This window comes from Podarcis melisellensis (assembly GCF_964234715.1).
Source record: "Podarcis melisellensis genome assembly, chromosome: 12".
In the NCBI taxonomy this organism is placed as follows: Eukaryota; Metazoa; Chordata; class Lepidosauria; order Squamata; family Lacertidae; genus Podarcis; species Podarcis melisellensis.
In genome coordinates this window covers 38494868-38509331 of record NC_138544.1, presented here as the reverse complement: position 1 = coordinate 38509331, position 14464 = coordinate 38494868, and the positions used below count along the sequence as shown (strand labels likewise).

General features: G+C 41.6%; 1 protein-coding gene and 1 long non-coding RNA gene across 3 annotated transcripts in view; one reads left to right on the top strand and one right to left on the bottom strand.

Moving 5' to 3' along the window:
• The window catches only part of LOC309353421, a 30370-nt gene extending 18306 nt beyond the window's left edge, over nucleotides 1-12064 (top strand). The window contains exons 2-3 of the long non-coding RNA XR_014161833.1: nucleotides 9143-9304; nucleotides 11671-12064. This is a non-coding gene — a long non-coding RNA (uncharacterized lncRNA). The remainder of the gene's footprint in view (nucleotides 1-9142; nucleotides 9305-11670) is intronic.
• A 220-nt stretch (nucleotides 12065-12284) lies between these two features.
• The window catches only part of SPAG6 (sperm associated antigen 6), a 48059-nt gene continuing 45879 nt past the window's right edge, over nucleotides 12285-14464 (bottom strand). For both annotated transcript variants that reach the window (XM_081882524.1, XM_081882523.1), the window contains one exon: nucleotides 12285-13060. In XM_081882524.1, the coding sequence (XP_081738650.1) occupies nucleotides 12994-13060 (67 nt within the window). In that variant the 3' untranslated portion in view covers nucleotides 12285-12993. The remainder of the gene's footprint in view (nucleotides 13061-14464) is intronic.

Sequence of the window (14464 nt, the reverse complement as noted above, 5' to 3'; positions counted from 1 at the left end):
ACTGTCCTGTAGACCCTAATAATGCACTGAAAGGCAGGGTGTCAAAAATTTAAACAAGCAACATTTGTGTACTATATACAACCAAAGTGAGACAAAAAGCAGCAGCAGCAGCAAAACTTATTCAATACATCCTTTCCTACTATCCTTAACATTCCCACACTTTTTGCAGTAAGGAAAGTGAAAGATAAATGTTCTAGAAATACGGGAAGCTCCATAACCTCTGGACAAACAAATCAGGATAAATGCTCAATAATCAAGATATTTGGAAGTGAGACTAGCACCATGAGAACTCAGTTGACTTCTCTAGGAAGAGGGAATTAATTTTTTTAAATCAGGTTTGCTGTGTTGATTTGCTTCTAGAGAGGCTGACTATCCAAGTTCCCCCTGCTGATTGCAGTAGATGACATCAGAGTAACAGAGATCAAAGCTGCATTAAAGTAAGCAGTGAGCCAGGCACGATTGGAAGCCTGCCTTCTCTCCTTTAAAAAATGAAGAGTGTGCTTGGCTGCCTTTGCAAATATCTATTTCTATACGGCCTGATAATGGAGAGAGCTTGGAGCTCGAAGGAACAATGTTCCTCAGTCCTATTCTGCAAAACCATCCAGTAACATGATTCAGTAGGCCTTTCGCGTTTCTTTTCTGCGGTGGCTCTGGGAGAAAGAAGTGTGCAGCTTATCGGCTCCCACTGCTCTGCCACACTGTGAAACCAGACACTCCTTGAAGGGGCCCACGGCAAAGCATGAAAAGATTAATAAGAATATTGCTCAGCGTTTGGCGGGTAGCTATGGGTTACCTTGCTGCCGACTCACATTACCTCTGAGTTTTCGCTGCATATCCAGCAATACTAGCTGTGTGTCCTCCTTATTGCTAGGACCCCAGAGCAAGATACCCAAGGTAGCTCATGTTTTTATATAAATAAAAGTCGTCCCTGGCAAAAACTTTGCAAGTGCTGTTCTTTTAGTCATGCAGAGACATAATAATGGAGTGAACCAATCGACTATACAGTGGTACCTCGGGTTAAGTACTTAATTTGTTCCGGAGGTCCATACTTAACCTGAAACTGTTCTTAACCAGAAGCACCACTTTATCTAATGGGGCCTCCAGCTGCTGCCGCGCCGCCAGAGCACGATTTCTGTTCTCATCCTGAAGCAAAGTTCTTAACCTGAGGTACTATTTCTGGGTTAGCTGAGTCTGTAATCTGAAGCGTATGTAACCTGAAGCATATGTAACCTGAGGTACCACTGTACAACAGTTACAGATATGAGTCCATTCTTCATTGGATTGCATATTGGGGAGTTTTAAATGAGACAGTTTTTAATACCTCATAATAACTGGAGATATCGGTGGTTGTCATCTGGAGAAGCAATCTTGTATTCTGGAAAAGCGAGGGGCACTGATTACGCCCGGCTCTCTTTATATGGCACCCCTGGCATGGCATTCACCTTTGGGGAAACTTGAACTGGAACTTAATCCTGGCAAGAGAGAAGTACAGTTAGGTACAAATACAGCTGATTTGGAAGAGGTGGCTTAGCTTGTATACAGTGGTACCTTGGTTCTCAAACTGAATCCATTTCGGAAGTCCGTTCCAAAACCAAAGCGTTCCAAAACCAAGGCATGCCATAGAAAGTAATGCAAAATGGATTAATCCGTTCCAGACTTTTAAAAACAACACCTAAAACAGCAATTTAACATGAATTTTACTATCTAATGAGACCATTTATCCATAAAATGAAAGCAATAATCAATGTACTATACTATATGAAATAATACAGTATTGTAGATGATAAAAAAATTAAAAAATCTTACCTGCACTGATGATAGTCATTGTTTGGATGGAGGGCTTCTATCCATTTCTGCAGTCACACAATCAGTCAGTAGCTGAACTAGGTTCCACACAGTCACAAAAACAAATTACGTAACCGAAAAAGCCTCAAAGACAAAAAGGCAAAATAGCAAAAACAAAAGCACCAAACTTAATCCGTTCTGGAAGTCCATTTGACTTCCAAAATGTTCAAAAACCAAGGCACAGCTTTTGATTCGTGCAGGTGCCCCGGGAAAAATAGCCGACAGCCGCATCAGACATTCGGCTTCCAAAAAAACATTCAAAAACCGGAGCACTTACTTTCAAATTTTTGCCGTTTGAGTACCACGGTGTTTGAGAACCAATGTACCACTGTATCTCTAAAGCAGGGCCAGGGAACCTTTTCTCACCTGAGATCTACAATCCTCCCCATGTAACCTTCCAGATTCTGTGTGCTAGTAGCAGGGCCCAAGCATCATTCCCCCTCCCCACCAGGCCCAGTGCAAACATGTAACATAAGCTTCCAAGTTCCACCTGCTCAGTTTCATCGCATCCATACAAACACGTGAGCCGTGATAAAAAGCTTTTCTTTTAATTATGTTTTCTACCTGTCTGAAGTTATACTAGGCCAAACGGCTGCTGATCTACCATACCTTGCCCCCTTTATGTGTGCCTGTTTTAATATAACACCCAGTCTGAATATGAGCCCCTCCAGAGATTGTATTTATTGCTCATTTATGATGATTTATGCTCACGATTCTATAATGGTGGCTATACACAATTGCACTCTCAGTGCCATTTGCACTTGCCGTTATACTTCTTTAGCTATGATCAGTGCATGCCCCGTAGTTTAAGGATAAAAAGCCATTACTTTTTTAAACTACAAATGTTCCGGTTCTCCTTTTTTTCAAGAGCAGCTTTTAATGGCTGGCAATGGGCTGTGGGGGGTGGGCAGGAGATATGCCAAAGTTGTCTTTTCTCCACACACATCCTTTCTAGTGCAGAAGCATCCCATGAGTGGAGTTCTGTTCACAGGAACGTTAAATCCAATCCTTTATGTTGCTTGTTTAGTCGTTCAGTCGTGTCCGACTCTTCGTGACCCCATGGACCAGAGCACGCCAGGCACGCCTGTCTTCCACTGCCTCCCGCATTTTGGTCAGACTCATGTTTGTAGCTTCGAGAACACTATCCAACCATCTCGTCCTCTGTCGTCCCCTTCTCCTTGTGCCCTCCATCTTTCCCAACATCAGGGTCTTTTCCAGGGAGTCTTCTCTTCTCATGAGGTGGCCAAAGTATTGGAGCCTCAGCTTCACAATCTGTCCTTCCAGTGAGCACTCAGGGTTGATTTCCTTCAGAATGGAGAGGTTTGATCTTCTTGCAGTCCATGGGACTCTCAAGAGTCTCCTCCAGCACCATAATTCAAAAGCATCAATCCTTTATACATAACAGTAATTAATAATATACAATAAGCTAGTCTCTGTTTTGTAGGCTTGATGTGTGTGTTTTTTTAATTGACATGATGTCTATTTTATATTGTATTTTAATTTCCTGTAGGCTGACATGTAGGTTTTTGAACCAAAAGCCATACGTTGGCCATTAATAAGTCATTGACTTAATCAAGTAAAACTCCACAATTGTGTCAGCTGAAGGAATTGAAAAAAAACCTGGATTTGAAATATTTCAGCCAATTATTTAACTGAAGGAATACTACAAGCTGTCCTTGTTTTAAAATAGTAGTTGCCAAATATACAGAATGCGGCAGTAAGACTGGTGACTAAGTTTTGCAAATAAGTTTTTTTCCTATTGTAAACATAATTATTTAAATGTTATTTTTCTTTAAAAGACTAAGCTTCTTGACCTCAGTATTACACTGATTATTTTGAAAACAGAAGCCCTTCATTCCTCCAGAAAACAAAAGCCAAGTTTTATCATTGTAACTTAGTTACTATTGAACGTTTTCAAAATATTTTTGCAACTTCCTTCATTATCTCCAAAATGTCTACATAAAGAGAATAGTACTCACAGCCTGTCACTTTGTGGTGCTAACAAGGTTCTAAAAATATAAATGCTTTTGAAAAGGAGGTTTAATGCCATATTGTTGAGTACGTTAATAGGCAAGCATGTTAATGAAGCAATGCAAATACTAATAAACCAATTCCATTTTGTGTTTCAAAACACAATTGTGTGCCATATCTTATGTTGCTTTATCAAACTCAGTAGAATTTCTTGCTCAAATTACTCCCATTATGGTAGAAGAACTTGCCTTGGGAACTACCTCTGCAAATCTATTTCCCTTTGGGTAGCAATTATAAGGAACTCTTAGTGACCCTTGTTTGTTCATACTGTATACTTAATTACAGGTGTTCCCACAACATTTGAAGCTACTAGTATTCGGGTATTAATGAAGTTTTATCTGTTGAATTGCCTCACCTTTTTATGAGAGATCCCTGGGATTAACAGACCCAAGAACATGAGTTTGCTTAATACCGGTACCTATAGATACAGACTATAGAGGAGAACTTCATACAGTGGTACCTCGGGTTAAGTACTTAATTCATTCTGGAGGTCCGTTCTTAACCTGAAACTGTTCTTAACCTGAAGCACCACTTTAGCTAATGGGGCCTCCTGCTGCTGCCACGCTACCTGAGCACGATTTCTGTTCTCATCCTGAAGCAAAGTTCTTTACCTGAGGTACTATTTCTGGGATAGCAGAGTCTGTAACCTGAAGTGTATGTAACCTGAAGCGTATGTAACCTGAGGTACCACAGTACTAAGGACTCCCCCCCTTAAGGTAGGGCATATGGCTACCCTGCTAGCCAGTAAAAAAGTGAGATATATCTATAGATACGGTATATAGATATATATTCCTAGAATCTGAATATTAAATGAAAAAGGCAACAACAAAAAAGATAATCCTTAATTAGCATAATTTCTCATCTGTAGCAGGTTGTCTAGGAATTAGTGAACATTAGCATATTATCTGCTACGCTGGTTCAGGAGTGAACATTTCAAATACTCAGGGCATTTCCCAGCATTGGGTAGGAGCCTGTTTGTGCACCACACTGCTGGGAAATGGGGGAGCCAGCCAGGCTCCTGACAATAACATACCTGCGCCTGGTCTGCCTTGTTGTTGGGCAGACTAGGCTAGGTGTAATGCTTCTACAACCAAGCTTGGGTGGCAGCATCATACAGGGAGAACCAGAGGGAAGACTTCTCCTACTTTGTCCACTTTGGGCCTACGTAATGAGCTGAGGCCTGCAACTCAACTTCAGCCCTTTTCAAGCTGCTGGGAACGAAGCAGTAGTGATACAAGTGGAGGATGCAGCTGTAGTGAGAGCAATGGGAGAGGGAAGCGCCTGCGTCTGGAGATAGGGTAGCATAGATGGGCCAGATAGAAATTGCTGGTGGTTTCTTACTCCCTCTTCCAAACACACTCCCCACTACTGGTGCATACTATCCTGAACTTCTTGAGAACTTATGGAGCGAATGCCTGAACAGGGCTGCTGCCTGGGACATTTGTGTTTCCCCAGTTTAGCCAAACACCCTCTCTTGGGTTTTAAATCAGTGGAGGGCAGGCTGTTAGTAGCCAGTGAAGGCTGCTTCATTAGGGCAAATGGGGCACACACGCCCAACCTCATTCTGCCTTCAGGCAGTCCACACCTGCCTGCCTTCTTACCGCCAGCCAGTCCAGGGGATGGCACTGGCTGTCAGCGTCATCTTCCTTAGCCCCTATAAACCAAAGTGGTTGTGGAGGACAAAAGTGTAAGTAGCTGTTTGCACCTGTCACTGGCTCTGGCACCACCCTCCTTGCCTTCTGCCCTACTGGTCTCACCAACGGAGCCTTTGGCAATGGTGTGGTGGTGTTTGGGGTCCCTTGGCAGTATGAGAATAAGCATGTTACAATGTTGGGGGTTGTGGAAGCATAGTTAATCAGGTTGTGAGCTATTATTGGTCCAGGCGCATTGCCTCCTTGCTGGCTCCTTCCACTTCTCTCAGTGCAGACGAACAAACAAGCAAGGGCAGAGCAGCTTGTGTTTTTCTTGATTCTTTTAAAAGTGAGTTTCAGTTTGAAACACAATCTCTCTGCAGGCTCGCCTTGCTTTGAAAAGTGAGAACAGTACAGTGGGAGATATTTATAATTTCCTTGGCCTTTCCCAAGATGGTCATACAGATGAGAAGCACATGTTCTGCTCTTTGTGTACAGCAAACATCAAGCAATCTGGTGGACAGAATAGAGTTGCAAGGAAAATAAATATGCAGACTTTCACTCTGCCATGCAACACAGCAGAGCATATCTCTTCCCCTTTTTGTTCTGGCATCTTTTGCAAACAAGCAAAAAAAAAGTCTTTTACATTTAAATATACAGTGGTACCTCGGGTTAAGTACTTAATTCGTTCCGGAGGTCCGTTCTTAACCTGAAACTGTTCTTAACCTGAAGCACCACTTTAGCTAATGGGTCCTCCTGCTGCTGCCGCGCCGCCAGAGCACGATTTCTGTTCTCATCCTGAAGCAAAGTTCTTAACCTGAAGCACTATTTCTGGGTTAGTGGAGTCTGTAACCTGAAGCGTATGTAGCCTGAAGCATATGTAACCTGAGGTACCACTGTATAGTGAATACAGTGGGGGAAATTCTAATCTGCACTTCTCTAAGCAACCATGTGAACTGAAAAGCAGCTGTCCTCTGAAACTCACACTTCTCTGAAACTTGTAATGCAGTTATTCAACCCAAAACTTGTATACAAGCATGTACATATTAGGGGAAAGTGTGCATTAAAATGCATATATTGGCAAAACTTAAACATTTGCCTAATATGCTTTTAAAATTTATCTTAGGTAAAGTTACGTTTAAAATTTATCTTAGGTAAAGTTACGTATAAGTCTACATAAATACAAGGAGAAACATGCACTGAAATGCTGAGAAATGCTGAGAAATTGTTCTGTGGTTTTTTTTTAAGTGCAAAACATGTGCCAATTGAACTTAAGGATGGAAAGAATGAGTAGCAGAAATAAACCAAAACTGGCAGATTCAGCTGGCAGTATCATACCAAAGTCATAGCTTTCCCCCAAAGAAGTGTGCTGAGAGTTGTTAGGAGATTCTTGTTCCCCTCACGGAACTACAATACCCAGAATTCCCTGGGAAGAGGGATAAATTGTTAAACCACTCTGAGAATTGTAACTCTGTGGAGGGAATAAAGGTAAAAGGTAAAGGACCCCTGACAGTTAAGTGCAGTCGCAGACAACTCTGCGGTTGCGGTGCTCATCTGGCTTTACAGGCCGAGGGAGCCAGCGTTTGTCCGCAGTTTTTCCGGGTCATGTGGCCAGCATGACTAAGCCGCTTCTGGCACAATGGAACACTGAACACCTCGAGTTACAAAAGCCTCAGGTTACAAACGCTTCAGGTTTACAAACTCTGCTAACCTGGAAGAGTTACCTCAAGTTTAGAACCAGGATGAGAACAGAAATCGTGTGCCGGTGGTGCAGCGTCAGCAAGAGGCCCAATTAGCAAAAGCACGCCTCTAGTTAAGAACAGTTTCAGGTTAAGAATGGACCTCCAGAACGAATTAAGTTCGTAACTAGAGGTACCACTGTACTTCTCTTAGTTCAATATTTGCTGTGCCCACTCTGCATTTGTAGACACACCTGCTCCTTTGGCTGAGTGGGACTCTAGACCTCAAAGTCCTATCCTAACAGCACTACGGTTTACAATAGTACAGTCACCACCTATCCGCACCTTTACTTAATCCTTGCCTAATGCAAATCTCACAGCAATTCTTCTAAACCAAAATCAGGAGCAAAGTATGATATAGCAAAATGATAAATAAGGGGAGAAATGAAGCCAGAATAACTACTAATGGCAGGGGACGGAAAACAGGGTCAACGTGAGGGAAGATAAATTCTGTGATGGTAGCAGCTGGGGGCTTCCACAGTTTGGGCCAGTCTCAAAGAGTCCAAAATATTTTATGTGGGGAGAAGCAACAACTTTGCCACTGAGCTGACTTTTATATTCTGTTCTGTTTCAGCTTAGAAATCTCATCCTTTTTAAAAATAGCATGTCCAAACCATGTTTAAACAGTCAGGTTACCAACTTTTACTGTAAAATAGTCAGGGATGCATTGTCCATTTCATATATTAGTTGTTGCTGTTGAAGAAACAAAGATGTGCCGCTAACAATGGTTGTTTTTGTTCCTCATGAGCAATTTAACCACTGCATTGCATATACTTTACTCCAAAGTTGTGCAAAGAGCTCATACTGTTAACCTGTAATATATTCCTCTTTAGTAGATCTGCATACTTTGGATGGTTTGCTTTACCTCTTGTCTTCATAGACCTTGCTAGATTGGGTGCCTCTGCAGATGCATTTTATAAAATTAAGTTGTCTACATATACTTTAAAGCATGTGTTTAACTTAATGTGTAGCTGGCCCCAAGTCAAATGGAAAGGATCATCAAACAAAAAGGAAGGAAATATACTTATTGACATCCAGTAATGGTGTACTAAGTGGTTGTGCTGAAGAAGCAAACATAGTACTATATAATAAAAGCAGTATGTTGTGACATTCGTTGCCATCTGCATTTTACTTGTCCATGAATAATACAGGTGATTGCAGTGTAAGTATTCCAGAATGTTGACATTCCTGTTGACAACTCGGTTGTATTTGTACAGCTAAAGAGATGTGGAAGGGGAATTTGAGGTCTCCGTAGTTTTCTCTTGTATGGTTAGTGTAAACATCACTGTGCAAGCCAATAATGGATTTTAGCCTGCTCAACTCAAACTGATTCATGCTGTTTTGCAATACATTTTTTTAAGGTTTAAAAAATACAACACGGGTGCTGTGAGGATAGGAACATCCTTAGCTTTTCCATCTTTCAAAATTACAAAAGACTCAACACTATCAAGTCCACAGGAATTTAAATTTGTTAGGATGTGGCTTTGGGGAGAGCGTAATCCAGCAAACAATTATGCAGCATTATGTTATTACATACAAAAGCTACCTTACCAATGAATCAGCCTTTTAAAAACCTGTAAACTAATTAGAAGTGTCTGGTCATAGGTACTATTTAGCAGAGCAATTCACCAGATTGCTTTCTGTCCAGCAGTCTTTGGCCTCACTGACGAGACAATGTCCAACTTTCACAGCTTTTCTGACATCCATAGGGTGAAAACAGGCCACCTCCATGCACAAATTCCCCACTCTTAAACAGCAACAACCGCAGTTACATGGAGTTTTAAACAAAGGTTGCTTCCAGTTTGTTCAGAATTCATCCTGATTTGTTTGCACAAAGTTTGTGAGACGTTAGATGACATTGGCTATCTGTTGAGCATTCACTCTGGTTTGTTATAGGGCAATTCAACAACTGATGAAGAAGGGCAGTCTTCAGTCACCACCTGCCATACCGCAGACAGCAGGGGCAGCTGAAGAAAGGACTTCCGAGGGCAATCTCTGTGGATGGGCGCATTGTCAGGAGCAGGAATCAAGCGTATGTCAGCAACAGAAAAACACGGTGTAAGTGCAGTTAACTTTGTATTCAAAGAAAACAGAACAGTGCAGGCCTAGTGATCCCAGCAGGTCTTCTCCAATAAGGCAGTTGTGAGGGCTGAAAAGTTCGCACCTTCCCACCACTCACTAAGGCTCCTGCTCTTCCCAAGCTATCGCAAACTGTGTCTGTGCACAACCAATCTCAGCTCAGCTCTTTTCATTTCTCTGTGTTCCAGACTGGGGGTAGGGGAGCTGGCCACCACAACAGAAGGGGGGGAGATTCCCTGGATTCTTGAGCCTGCCTCCATTCTGCCTCTTGGCCCACCTCCTCTCTGGCCTCTGCTTCTGCTTCTGGATTGCTTTCTGCCACAGCCTCTTCCTGCTCACTAAACCTTGTTACCTCTTCAGCGGCTGCTCCCTCTGATTACCTCTCCCAGTCTGCTCCCTCTGATCACTCATCATCGTCCCACCGCCAACCCTCTGGCTCTCAGCCTTCTTCCCTTGGGGGTTTCCTTGGGGGTTCCCCAGCTGCTGCCTCCCACCACGCAGCTGCATCCAGCCAGTCCATGACGGCAGTCCTAAGTCATGCAAGGGTTTAAATTGAGCTTAATAGCTGTCATAGTTTGCCCTGGCATATACCTTGCCCTGAAGGTGCAAAAGCAATAAACAAACACACAATAAACAAAAACACACAATCTTTTTTTTTCCAGTGATGAAAAATTCAACAAGCATTGTGATTTTTTAATGTTATAGAGCTTCTTTGATTAAATGAGTTATTGACATATAGTACATTGGCACTGGGACTGGGTTTGACCTTTCTAAATTCCAGATTTTAGCATGTTGAAACAACAGTGAGGATGCTATCATGATCAGTTAGGTCAGCATGTTGGGAGGCAGGTGGAGGGATGATAAATGTCCATCCTGGGCTATAACAAATCTTTGTCATGTCACTCTGTGGTCCTTTATACTGACCAAACCGGCTAAGAACCAGAAAGATCTGGCAATATATGCTAGTTTAAAATAAGGCAAGGCTAGGCTGACACAAGGAGGCTCCGAATCATCAGCCAGCACAAAGAATCAGGTTCATCCTCTTCTCCGAAACATGTTTTCTGTTCCTTATATATCCTTTAATTTAATCTTTTGTTAAACATGCCCAAATACTGTGCAACAGTAATAGTCTAATTGGTATTCACACTAACCCAAATTATAGGGCTGGCTGCAGCATGTGGCTTCTTTTTGCCAATGCCGATATTATTTATGTATTGTTTAAAAGGAAAGGGGGGAAAACAAGGAACTATTAATTTTTATACAATAGAGTGAACACTGGCAGTATCACTTGGATTCCTGCTGGATTTTCTTGAGAACGCTTTCAAAATGTGCAAGCCAAATAAAAAAACTGTACAGCTGCCATAAGCTGTGGAGCCAATTGAAAGTCTTTTTTTAAAACACACACACCAGATACTAGACACATGAATCTTTGTACTGATTAAAGAAATGATTGGCTAGAAGTATTTTGCATTATTTTAAAAGGTGCATTAGCTTCTTGATGAGAACGTTAAGTGATATATTATGATCTAAATTCCTGCCTTATTTGCATATAAATTTGACAGGCAGGATGTGTGCATCCATAGTTATACACAAGATCTACATCCCATTTTATTTTACTATTTCATTCTAATATTTGCTTTAAAAGGATTATTATTTTTTCCTTTTTAAAGGGATGTGTTGTGAACTGCCAGGGAAATTCAGCATTTTAAGTTTATGTTGCAGTTTATTTAGGTCTGAGTTAATTCTATTGATACTACTATGTATTATTTTCATACTGTTATTTTGCAAATGAACCAATCTAATCTAATACGCGAGAGCTGGCTTCATGTGCAATCACAACTAGACACATTTCAAGTGACATGCTAAAAAGTCAAATCTGCCTGTGACAGCAAATGCACACAACCAGTTCTTTATGGGCATGTAAGTGTCTGTACAGGCAAGCCTTTCCCCACTATCTCATGCCCAGCTGGTTGTGCAAAAAGGCATTAAGTACCAGTTATTTCAATGGAAATCACATTAAAATGTGAACCAGACTGAATCTGTCCCAGCCAGCATAGCCAATGATTGAGGATGATGAGAGTTGACCAACTGATGTGCTGATCGTGTTCATTTCTTTGGCCCCTCCAACAGGATGGCCAGTCTTACTCAGGCTCAAGTACCCTGAACTAGCTGAGGCACAGGATTGCTACTGGCGGTGTATGGTTTGGTCTAGTTATCTTCTCCAAATTATGTAAGAAAGGCATCCTGAGGAGGGGACCAAAGAAAGAACATGCTGAAGGAGGTGGCATTAAGAAGCAACAACACTTTCTGGAGTGAATTAAGAGTTCCCACCTTTTCCCCAACAGCCCAGCCTTCCAGGTCATACCAGCTTACCAAGATTTTATAGGATGGGGTGCAATTGCTGGAACCCAAAAGGAAGAAGGTGGTTGGTGGAGGCGACAATCAAAATTATGATCGACAAAAGTAAACCTCACTCCTCTTGGTCACGAGGTATTTAAGGCTGAGGTCAGTGACAAACATCATAAAAGAGCAGTCTTGTTGCTCATGACACCACCTTATCACTGAGCATCGAGGGAAGCCCAAACATCTTTCAGAAGTAACACAAGACTTTTCCTCTTGGGGTGCTTTTCATTGCTTAAGGCTAAGAGTGGCTAACTGAACCAACTGTTGTAGTCTGCACTAGCCCAGAAGACAGACAAGAATTTAAGGGTGTTTGTTATGTTAGCTTTGTAGCTTTTGTGCAGTGGCAAGACAGGCACCAAAGCAAAAAACTGCATGTTGGCTGAAGGAAATTGTCATATACATTCTGTTTGAATTAGTATGTAGTTTTTATTTGTTAGTATCCAGTGCTATCATTTTGAGTATGTGGAAAGTTGCCAAAGTGCAATTTTTAAATATTATTTTAAACATTCTCTCTTTCCGGAGTTGATAAATTTTCAAGTAAAATTCAATGCCATGCTTATTTTCAGTTTTCCTTTAATCACTTACCACCTATCCTTTCAAACACTTTGTTACCCAAATCACAGTTCTTTTGAAATCCACTCCTAAAAGTTTACAGAGACAAAAACTGTATCTTCTGGGGGGGAGGAGGTGAAATACCCATGAATTTGCCAGTTGCACCTTGGTTCTTCAAGGTGCCATGGAAAGAGTGCTTATGTGGAGGTGGTACAGGGGTCAGTGAAGAAGTGGGGTGAGGAAGTAGTTTGCCACTTGTTTGTTCATTTGAAGACAATTCCTACATGGACTGGGTAATCTCAATCTGCACCTCTCTGCTGAAATGAACAAAGGCTATGCTGGTCCAGTGCTTATTGGATGAGGCTGTAATCCTCTCATTCTTTGTCTTAAGGACCTGATTGGACAAACTGCTCTGAAGACCACAGGTATATCCGGGAAGAGCGCTGGCCCCTTCAGGTCCTCAATAACTTCTGAGAAATGCAGGCCTCTTAACACAGGTGTGTAAAAGTCTTTGTTCTTAGGTAAGGTTTCCAGAAAACCAAGTGTAGATTAAAGATGGAAAGGGTATGCCTTCCTGTTGTCATAATTGATTGGGAACAGAAGAATATAGAAAGTTAAATATCTCCCAGACTAGAAATATAGTCACTTGCCACTCAAGAACACAGATTGGAAATAGGGGGGTGAGGAATGCTCTATCACCAATGATGAAGGGTTTATAGAACTGGCTGATAATTTTCTACCCTTTCCAGAAGTGCTTCAGAATATCCAGGGGAATAATATCTGAAAGAGAAACAAGGGTGCCTTGATTAAAAACTCAACATGCTAAATACCAAACTACCATTGAACACAGAATTACGCATACTTAAACCTGCTGAAAGAAATCAGTGGGATTAAGTGCATTTCACTCTGCGCTGGGTCATGGCCAAAGATGACACCTGATACATACCAGCATGTTTATGAGGAATAAATCAAAGACTTAGGATTTCATCTTAAGCAAGTCTGCAACTATTAGGGCATCAGTCTTTAGTTAATTAGGTAATTGGTTGGCTCTATCAGCTAGAACATTTTAAAATAATAATTTGTGGGGCCAATATATTAGGGGCACCCGTTTTTTATTTTTAAAAAATCAAAACAACTACTTATAAAAACTGTAAATGGGAAGAACCATCTTAGGAGGGAATTCCTCTAAACAGGGCGAGAGGTGGATTCTCCATGTGGTACATCAACAGGGACTTTTCTCTGCCTTGAAGCTCCCACCACTCAGTTTCATTGGATGACTCTGGCTTTAAGTATTATGTAAGAGGGTGAGAAACATGTCTCTGTCCAGTTTCTCCACATCATAGATCATGTCATATACAGTACTGCTATCATGTTGCTCTCATTACCCACTTTTTTTCCAAAGTAAAAAACCTTTTTGCTGGCAGTGAATGCCTCCCCCCCATAACAGTTCAAGCTTCAGCCCCCCCCCCCCCCAATTAGGTCCACCACTGCTCAAACCTTGTAACTTTATATTGCAGAATGGATTAGATGTCCACCAGATATTAACAAGAGAAGTCTATACATGTTTACTCAGACGTAAGTCCCATTGAGTTCAAGAGAATTTGCAACACAATCCTAACAACTACTATACTTATTCAATGGAATTTATCCTCAAGGAAGTTGTTGTTTTTTCACCTTCCACATCTTCTGTGCTGTGTATTATGGTCCTAGTCATTTGCAATTTGATGTTACTGCCTAGGAAATGGAACCATGTGTTTGGGCCTGTGCAGGGGCTGATTAGTTCTAAAGACATTTTAAGCTGGTCACTGGCCCAACTCTGCTTGTCCTGGTATAATATATCAAGAAAAAGAATTACACATTCCCCTTCACCATTTGGAGAGGACAGATGTGAGTCTTCAGGATCATCACTAATAATAAATAATAAGAATACTATACAGTGGTACCTCGAGTTAAGTACTTAATTCGTTCCAGAGGTCTGTTCTTAACCTGAAACTGTTCTTAACCAGAAGACCACTTTAGCTAATGGGGCCTCCTGCTGCCGCCACGCCGCCAGAGCACAATTTCTGTTCTCATCCTGAAGCAAAGTTCTTAACCTGAAGCACTATTTCTGGGTTAGCGGAGTTTGTAACCTGAAGCATATGTAACCTGAAGCGTGTGTAACCCGAGGTACCACTGTACTGCCCT